Below are 10,615 nucleotides of genomic sequence, written 5' to 3' on the forward strand. Positions count from 1 at the left end.
AGTAAACGCCGAATAGGTTGTATACAGGTGAGGTACAACGATTTTAATCGAATGGAAACGGAACAAAGTGAAAATGTACACCTCAATTATTCCAGCAGTTGCGTGAGGACAAATAGCCATGTGTCAACAAGACCGGTCCTAATGTGGTCCAGAATGACTGATAAACTATTAACCTTAAACGAATCTTTTTTTATATGGTTTTTTCTGCTTTATACGAATAAAAATAATTAATTAGTCTATTGTATACATATTTTGAAGATAAAGCTAATAACTATTAAATATTTAACTCATCTCAATTTTAGACGTAGGTTTGTAGTTTGTTTTTCAGAAATATGTTCTCAGCGGTGAGTTTCGTCAGCTGACTTTTTTTTATTAGCTTATCAGTAAACATTTATACATGTCAGCAGTTAGTGTCTCAACAATCCCTATGGTAACGAAAAATAATCTCACCGCTAAAGAATTCCCAACGATAGTTGACGTCGGGGCATAAAAGTACCATTTATATTTTTTCTTGAAAAATTATAAACACACTGCACCAATCACAAGTAAATAGAATTGTACAAGATAACGATGATGACTTTAATGTAGATCAGCTATATGTTGAATGTTTGTCCACGGGAGGGCATTACTTAATTACAGAGGAGCGAGCAGGTTAGAGGCTTTAACACACCAAATTTGAGATGCGAATTTATTTATTTATGTCTATTTTATTTATAATTAACACGTTTTTTACTCCTGTTTGGCGATATACCTTTACATGATTTTCAATACCTCATTATTTATTCGTATGTCCGTAAGCATCAAAAATATCACAACCATGGAAAAAAACTGACCTACATAAGTTGATGAAAGAGCTAATTAAACAGTTCCGTTTCAGTTAATATCAAGCTATTATTGAGTAAGCCTCATAAAAAGAACTCAATAAAACATAAAGCTTTGGTCCGTGGCGCTTGGCCTCGAGTCGACTCGTCTCCAATAAAATACAAATAGCGTCGATTGAAATGCAGGACGAACGCGGGTGTTTACTTGATGCCGCTCCGATGCCATCGTCGACCAAGGCACCGATAACCAAGATTGCTTTTTTCAGTCTCCAATCACTTGTAAAATGTTGATGCGAAAATTAAAAGTTTTTATTGCTTAGATCGCAATTAGTTATGCCTATATATGTCAAGAACAAACATCAAGGGCTGATATGAATTAGATAATCTTGTTACTCAACACTGGTAACGTGCTCCTATACGCACAATAAGGCAGTTTCTAATTAATAACCATTTTAATATTGCTGACTTCACTGGATTTATTTTAATGGCCCATTGAAAATTAATGCGATTCGATCAATACGATAACACCTATACATTGACAGCATTATTGGAGCCATGCAAGATTACTTAATTAAAAATATCGATAAAACATAATAGTAGCAAAAACAATAAAGTAAAATTCAGTATAATTTCATTAGTCGCCACTAAAACTTTGACGCTCAGTATTATGGATTTAGTTATTTGTAAGAATATTACCGTGCTAATATATATTATCTCGACTGCATTACTATTACTTAACTAAATATATTGTATTACAGGTATTATATTTCTTTATTTAACACATATAATAGCATCAAATGACGTAAATTTACCTAATCATCTCAGCCAGTTGTTAAATAAATTGATAAAAGAAACTGAAAATAAAAGTGAGAACAAAACTTCATTTGAAATAATAGAGCCGGGTAATGCTTCGAAAATTATTTACGTTAAAGAAAAAGCAAACCCAAAAGTTATTTGGCAAGTTAAATATGAAGATATTACGGACAAACGCATTGAAGATGTAATGAAAAAAACAAATATGTTTCAAGAATTTGTTCATGATAAAAACATAAATCATACTGTCTATGGTCATTTTATGAATCCTAAAGATATTGACAAAAAAAGTATACCGTCTTTTGAATACATCCTAGAACATATACCTGAACATACAACGCTTAAAGATTCATCACCTGTAAACGAAGAAATTACTACAGAATATGGTAAAAAAGTCGGACGCTATAAATATCCAAACGTGATTGATGAAATAGCTTTAGATAAAAATAACATTAAAGATTCTGAAAATATTCTCAATAACCTAACCGAACTTATTTCAAGTAAAAATAGTGTGGATAACTTAGATATGATAAATTTAAATAAAAATTATGAAGAGTTATTAAAAGAAATACAAGAAATCAAAATATTACATCAAAAGGAAAATTTAATAGACAAAATAAGAGTATCTCAGCCGTTATTGACACATGGTACAGCATTACGTTCCGCTTATCCTAAACCTTTATTAACAAATTACCGTATTTTACCAAACGTTGGTGCTTCATCAAGTAGACAAATTTTACTTCAAATGCCAGTTTACAGAAAACAGTTTACAAATTATGTACCAGCGTTGGTAAAAAAAAGTTTCTTAACAAATTATCAAAAAGGATCGACATTTACATCGCATATACATCATGTCATCGGAGATCCTTAGAAAACAAGTTTCATCTAGAATTTTTTACACATAGTTTAGTTTAGAGTTTTATTTTTTATTTAAAAAAATACCATTTTATTGGTTATAAATTTATATGAATATTAATTAAGTTGAACCTTAGTGCTACGTTTTTAAGTGGTAGTTACCGCCAGCTAGTTAGCAAGTTGTGAATCCGAAACACAAAGAAGCTACCCACAATTCAGACTCTAACTAGTGAACACCTGACAAACATGATCAAACCGAAGTCCAAACTGTGCTCAAAGATCTAGTTAGCTGTTGGGATGACTCAACTCTTCATTGACATGTTTGCGATTTCGCTATGGTTGGTTAAAACCGCTTTCTGTCAGTCAATCCCTTGAGGCATACTGCATAGTGTTCGAATAAAATGTGAGTTTATATTTAAACATAGACTGGGTTTATAATATTATCAACATCTTAATGCATTATTTTTTCTACTAACAATATACACCACATCATAAAATATATTCGATATATTGTATCTACTTAACATATATTTTTAAATCGCTAAAGTTCAATTTAAAAAGTATCAAATGAACTAATCATTTCTAGTTCAAGTATGTTTAGTCGATTATGATTGACTAACATGTATTTGTATACTTACGTATGTATGTGTAGGTATGTGAAGTACTCGTACTCAATAATTAAAAAACTTAAAAATAAATCAGAATATGTATAAAAGGTTGAAAAATAGTTCAAGCTCTTTTTATATTAAAATAATTCCAGTCACCTTTACCTAGACTCTGAATAAAAAAAATCCACTGCAATTATTTTTAAATCTTTAATGCATTTTCTATTATTTATTCAATTCGGCCTAATTTTGTAACATTTTTCGTTATTTATTATAAATGTAGGACTTACATCGGCATACATCTTTACATCGCAATTATAAATGCATTTTAAATATCCAAATCGGTGTAGGCATATCCGAGCCAAATTTGAAAATATCATCGCGTGGCTCATAGAATCTTATTGTATATTTTTAACAAACCTGAAAATTAGGTCTGTTAAAAATATACTGATAAAATGAAATGACTTGGCATTTAGACAATCTGTTTTAATCCTTTATGAAATAATTTCCCAGTTGGTGTTGAGTTATGGATAGGCATTGCTTACCTCCCTGTGTATTTCGTTATATTTCTTATAATATTTTTAATTAAAATAGTTCTCTATAACAAAATAGATAATTTTACTTTTCAGTTAATTGTTTTATTGACATTGAGCTGTTATTATTTAGTATGTTTATATTTGATTTATGTATAAATATACTAGTAATAGGCAAATCTTATTAACCTAAGTTAAAAATAGTGATAGTCAATATTATAAACAAGCATTCTCTTTTGATCTGCAACATTGTCACAAAATAGCACCAGTGAGTCTAGGAAGGGGTGTATTTTTCAGTCTGAGTTCTCTTGTACGTATGCATTATAATAAGACAACTCTCAACTTCATATTCGCCGTGTGAGTAATCCTTAAACGCGTATTATCACAGCACGTGTTAATCTCCGTGAGGGGCTTTCAATAGCGTTTCGCATATAGAAAAGTTTCGGTGAAAATGTTTCAAACTTCTCATCGGAACGCGTTGGCTGAAGTTGCTATGTTAATGTATTTCCCTCTTTGTATCAGAAACTGTCTGCTCGTTAAATACGACCTATCCTACGCGTCGAAATGCTTCAAGAGGTTTATTTGGATGTTTTACTTATGAGTTTCATAATAAATATCTACATGCACTTAGACGAAGTATTATGCATATGTACTTAGTATATTTGCAGGTATGCTTTGTGATTTTCGATTTAAAATACGACTAAACAAGCACTTTACTGCGGTTCGTCCAACGCATTTGTAGTTTAAATTCTGTGGTTATTTTTTATAACTGAAATAAAGAATTACTTCTTTTATAAAACAAAATCCTAAAGATTTTTTTTGTTTGAATAAATATAAGCAGTTGGCGACATCTGACGATAATAGTCAACGCTATAAATAGCTTTGGAAATAATTAATAAAAGATATACGAGTATTGCTGATACCGTAAGAATTTAAAAATTAGTGTGAAAATTAATTTATACCTTTCGAAACATGGTAAACTAACCAGATCTATCTGGTAACTACCAGGTACTGAGTTTTTTAGTGGTTCTTACTTGGTTCTTAGAGATTCTGTTTAGAAACAATATTGTTTAATTAATTTACAATTTTAGTATCTCGAAATATAATTAGAATAATAAAAAAGACAGAAAAAATATATTATATCTTTTCATATATATAATATTTAAAAATATAAAATATGTGAATAGTAAGCAGACATGTATATGTGAGTTGGAGATCGCGTAAGCTCAGTTATTAGACCATTGAGCTTGAATAATAGCGGCCCGCTAATCCTTGCGGGAAACAAAGTAAATATTTCTTCATGTAGCTTTAAGATACTCATACAAATCCAATTTATTTTCCATTTCCTCACTTCATGAAAACTTAAATATACTCGCCAGGTAAACCACTTTGAAAGCAATCCTTTGATCGTGGTTATCTCTTTATGCGAAATTGTATCAAAATTTTAAACATGAATCTTCAAACGTTTTTATTTTCACAACAGATTGTTTTCTTTAAATAATTCGAGTCTCTAATATTTACTTATTTTAAATATATGGCATATTATTTATAAACTGTATGTATAGTTCATTTCTTATTATTCAATTAGCAAAGTTAATCAAATATATACGTTATTTATATAAAACGATCGCAACTTATTTACATTCTTAAACAAGCGGCATCTGATCAGTGAGATAAAACAAATTGTTTCCGTTTATCTGAAGATACGGTATCAAGATGCAAGCGACTTAATAAGAATTCAAAAGACTAAACAGGTTACAATCACGCTTATCAACCTGGAAGTTAACCGAAACAAGAATTTAAATTTTCTTTACAAAAAATGAGATTGAAAAAAATATCTCAATATAAGAAGGTAATCAAATGAATTATTTTGCATTTTCATTACATTCGCTTACTTTAGTATCGTAAAAGGATTGTTCGAAATACAAAGCGAATAGAATTATTGTAACTACGCTTTTGCAATTTATGTCAGAAATCAACAATACAAGAAAATTCTGTGCGTTAGTAGAGTAGACGAAAATATGCAGTTTTTAAAAATTGACAATATGACTTCGTTATGAATGGTTTAGTGGTAACTTTGAATATCAGATTCAAAATAATATAGGACAAAATAATAATTGTCAAATACCTTATGCTTCATATAAAAGATCAATTGTTATCAATATTATATAGTTTAAATATTAACAAAAAGTTTATTTTAAGTATAATATTTGTATCGCAAGTTCTTGTTTATTTTTGTTTTTGAAATCGATAAATTAATATATTAATCGATATCGATAAAATAATAAATAGTTACACATTAATATTAATAAATAGTTACATATTAATATGTTAAAAATAATTTGGTATATTTTTATCTAGAAATATATCGACGAGTAATTTTTATTCACACCTAGCGACACAACGAGTATACCACTCTAAAGTTTAAGAATCGTGCATGAGATAGAAATTAACTTGTACAAGGAGTTCGACATAGCCGTCACACACACAGTTTCGAAGCGGAATCACAAAGAGTAAAATATTAACACGAGCTACTTATTTCGAAAGCTATTGCAAACTTTCCTACACAATTTTGTATGTCGGCAATTTCTCAAGCAACTTTATCATCTGAGATTCACTTGGAACGTGTTGCGAGTGCGTCCTCTTTTTTCTGTTGTTTCCAGTTTGAATAATTTATGCGTTCTTTCCACGAAATACTAATGTATTTTGGAACGCTAAAATTCCATATTTTATTTTTTAAGCGTAATATAAAATGTAAGTACGATTGATTTAAATTGAAACACTCAAATTAAAAATGTACTTAATTGTTAAAATATACATAATTAAGAACGCTAACTTAAAATTTCAGTTGTCAGAAAATAATCATAACGTTTCCGTTAGTCGTTGCTGATTTTGCTGCTTCACGACATGATTCATTGATTTCCGTTGTATGATTACAGTTTTCCCTTTTGCATTGACAAGTGTAATTGTGTAAGAAGGCTTAATAGAGTTTACGTTATGGCCAAGTTGTGTTTTGACGTAAATTATAGGATATAGCTATTTGCTTACTCGGTTTTAAAGTGTTCTATTTTCCTAAAAAAAAATTCTTCTTTAAATATCTTATATATTTATATTTTATAGAATAGTTATTTATCGTTACAATGTTTCTTAATACATATTCAATTAATATAAATATATGATTTAGTTTTATAATAATTGTTATTACAATATTAACTACGTTATTTAATCAGTACTTGTCTATTCTAGAAAATATATAATATAAAATTATCTCTCATTTATACGCCGCGATATAAAATTTACCTTAGTTACCGTGGCTTAAGAGATCCTTATATTTTTAGTGAGCACATATACCAAGCACGAGTTACGCTTGTTTTACAACACTTTAAAACAAGGCACTTACGTCTTGCGGGTATTTCGCGGCTATGAAAGAATGCAAGCAGGTTTACGTTGCCATCTCTCGAACTATTTCCACCGAAATAATTAAAAGTTTTTATGATCGCTCCCTAGTGCCGGGGTAAGATTCTGACGACGGTGCACGTAAAGCAGTAACTCGACATACCTACCAATAAATACGGTCCATGGGTTGCATTGAAAATACAATTAATTGTCTTAAAATTGAAATGTTTACGACGTTTATTGTTACGGTTATTTACGATACTAATGCGTATCTACAGTTTATAAGATTGTTAATTATATAATTATTTATTATACTGAGGATAAATGTAGACAAAGCAATTTTTGTATAGTTTTGAGATTCGTTAACAAAATATTAAGATTTTTAAAAAAAATTAGGGATACCTAAAATAAAAAGAACCATCAGATTTTATATACTTGATCAACATGCTAATATGCTTGATTTTTCAAAGACTTGGCTGGTATCTATCAACTAGAAAAATATAAACGTGTATAAATATGGCTCGCGGGTATACCTACACACGTATAGCCGCCGGCCTTTATCTGATACAAGCGATAAAGGTCTTGTTTGCAAATATTACCATCAAACAGATTTTAATACTTTCGTTGTGTATGTAGATGTGATTATATGCACATACGAACTGATATCAATTTTGAATCTTTTATCAAAGAGCGATTTTAAAAATTGAAACTTAGTAACTAGAACTAGTTACTTTAAAGGTCGTTCGTTTATTGAATTAAGTTTTAGTAAAAGATAAATTGTATTTTGTACAAGAATATACTAAAGTTTCAAGGATATGGCAAGTGGCTTTTAATACAACGTATTTCATGATTCGACCAATATATTTATTAAATTTTTTGAGAGCGGTTATAAAAGTTTTTAATTTTTGCTACTAAGAAATATTTATGAATTTTTTCTCAAGTTTATGTTGGAAAACTATTAATTGTACACAATACTTACAAAAAACTGTAACACAAATTTAGAAAATATTTTAGAGACTGTACAATAATTATTGCAAATATCTAAGATTGCTACGCTACACTGCGTAGCGCAACCAATGCGTAACGGCTACGGCTACGTCCCGACTCCCGGCCTACACGCTCGGACGCAATTAAAAGTTTATAAGCGACGGAGTCATCGCACGAGCGAGTCTGTAAGCGACTGCATGTAAACATTCGTTTCTAATTGGAGTAGCTGCGTTTTAATGAAATGCGAAGCTCTCTTTAAAAATATAAAGCAATTAGTTTCACCTGCTTGTATATCTTATGTAATTCCTTCTTCTTAGTACATCTAATGTGAGCTTCTTTATTTTAAATATTATAATAAAAAAAAAATAAAAAAAACTATAAACAAAAATGATTAATAAAAATGAATGTCAGCTATGGACGTTTTACTTAATCAAACTAAATTATATTATTTATAAATCTTTACTACTATTATAAAACAGCCTTACATGTTGTTTATAAGTTTAAAGATTGAACTTGTTTTAAATTAAATAAAGACATGCTGTTACAGAATAATCTAAAATAATATTTAGAAGCTAATAAGATAAGCTAGTAAAAATTTCCTTCGTGTGAAAAATAATTAATAGATACAAAGACGGATGCAAGCGACGTTGTAAAGCGGCTGCGAAAATTATTACTGAGATGAAGCGGTTGTTTTCAAGAGTAATGGGTACTATATGCGTGAGAAAATGTTTTTTAAGATAAACCACGGTAGAGTAAAATTATATTACGATACTGAACCTTTTCAATACACAGATGTGCACTATATGTTTCGAGCGAAGAAAGAATAAAAATCTATTGTAATGCAGACTATCAGAACTACGTCATGACGTGGAACAAGAATTTATGACCGACGATCTGTAAAAATGTAAATCAATATAAATTAATAATAATAATTGACCAAAACTAAGACATATATAAACTATACTAATACTGTTTGTAGAATAGAAAATAACTAGAAAAACCACTAGAATTAATACTTACCTTCTCATTTGAACTTTGACTTCTGTTTGTATTTACGTCTAATGTCGGTCGACCGAGGTATCCTTTAGTGATAAATTGATTAGTAATAGTATCCTTTTTTCTTAAGATCCGGTTAATGACGAGCTATATATACATATATTACATATATCTAATTTATTAAATAAAATATTTAAAAAAAATCACTCTAGAAGGATATAAACTACTAAGTTACACTAAACTATCTGCATTTGATAGATACATGAGCAAAGATACATTAGGCATTGACCTAACCTATTGAATTGAATCTGTGGCTTAAGTCCAAGCTCAATGGTAAAACTCGCTATTCAGTACATTCGACAGAATGATCTTAATGCTCCGTGCTCATCGACGGAAGCCAATTTGTGCAGGAATACCGAAAGTTAAACAATGGAGAACATTTGTAAGGTAACGAAGAATCAGAGATCAGAGATATACATAAACAAAAGTATTTGTAATTTTCCAACGGTTTAATCTATTTTTGTTTAAAAAATAACTTTTTGTTTTGCCTGAGGCTGTGGTGTATTGATTGTTGGATTCATTTTAGACTAAATAAAAATACCAGCACCGACCTCAAAACAAATCTCGACGTGTGTACTGAATTAGGTACATTTTCTTTTTTGTATTTTAGACCAATCCGTTTTTTAATTTGGTTTTTCTTTCCGTAAGTTCTAAAAAATATTATTATTTTGTACCAAAGAGTACTATATTTCATATTTAACTATTCAGTAGTTCGTACAGTAGTAGTACCAAATACACTCTTTTGGACTTTTACATCAACTTTAAAGAATAACATAAAAATAAAAACTATACAACTACATATTGACGACCTCCGTGGTCGAGTAGTGTGTACACCGGTTTTCATGGGTACGCCACTCCGAGGTCCCGGGTTCGATTCCCAGCCGAGTCGATGTAGAAAAACTTCATTAGTTTTCTATGTTGTCTTGGGTCTGGGTATTTGTGGTGCCGTCGTTACTTCTGATGTCCATAACACAAGTGCTTTAGCTACTTACATTGGGATCAGAGTAATGTATGTGATGTTGTCCAATATTTATTGTCCAATATTTATTTACATATCAATATTTTTTTACGAGTAATTTACCTATATCTCTGGAACAATTGAACTGATTTTAATGAAACAGTTCCCTAAGATGAAGTGTATCTAACTTAAAATAAATATGGTCATCTCGATACCATTTTTAGTTTTCGACAAATTCGTGGATAATCATACAAAGACACACTAACGAAATTAAGCATACGTGCTTGCAAGCCTAAATGGATCATCATATTAAAAAAAATTCAATTCTAACATATTACATACATACATGTCGACCTGATATCCTCCTTTTTTTGAAGTCGGTTAAAAAAGACCCAACTGTTCATAACTTCCAGAGTTTCAATACAATTCAATGCCACCATTAAATTTATTTTTGATAATATTTAATAAACTACCATCAAATAAAATCAAATCGGGACAAACAAAACAAAATAGGTTCAATCTATCGATAGCCTCTTAATTTGAATGATTGTAGCATTGTTTGTAAAACATTATTTTTTGTTGACTTCGAGA

At 29.9% G+C, this 10,615-nt stretch overlaps 1 protein-coding gene across 1 annotated transcript; it reads left to right on the top strand.

The window, feature by feature from the left end:
• The first annotated feature begins 1,466 nt into the window (after positions 1-1,466).
• Positions 1,467-2,923, top strand: LOC135193552 (uncharacterized). Its single transcript, XM_064216504.1, has 2 exons — positions 1,467-1,504; positions 1,580-2,923. Exons 1-2 carry the CDS (start codon positions 1,489-1,491, stop codon positions 2,503-2,505), a joined length of 942 nt encoding a protein of 313 aa, XP_064072574.1. The 5' UTR covers positions 1,467-1,488; the 3' UTR covers positions 2,506-2,923.
• The last annotated feature ends 7,692 nt before the right edge of the window (positions 2,924-10,615 follow it).

This window comes from Vanessa tameamea, chromosome 12 (assembly GCF_037043105.1).
Source record: "Vanessa tameamea isolate UH-Manoa-2023 chromosome 12, ilVanTame1 primary haplotype, whole genome shotgun sequence".
NCBI classification, from domain to species: domain Eukaryota; kingdom Metazoa; phylum Arthropoda; class Insecta; order Lepidoptera; family Nymphalidae; genus Vanessa; species Vanessa tameamea.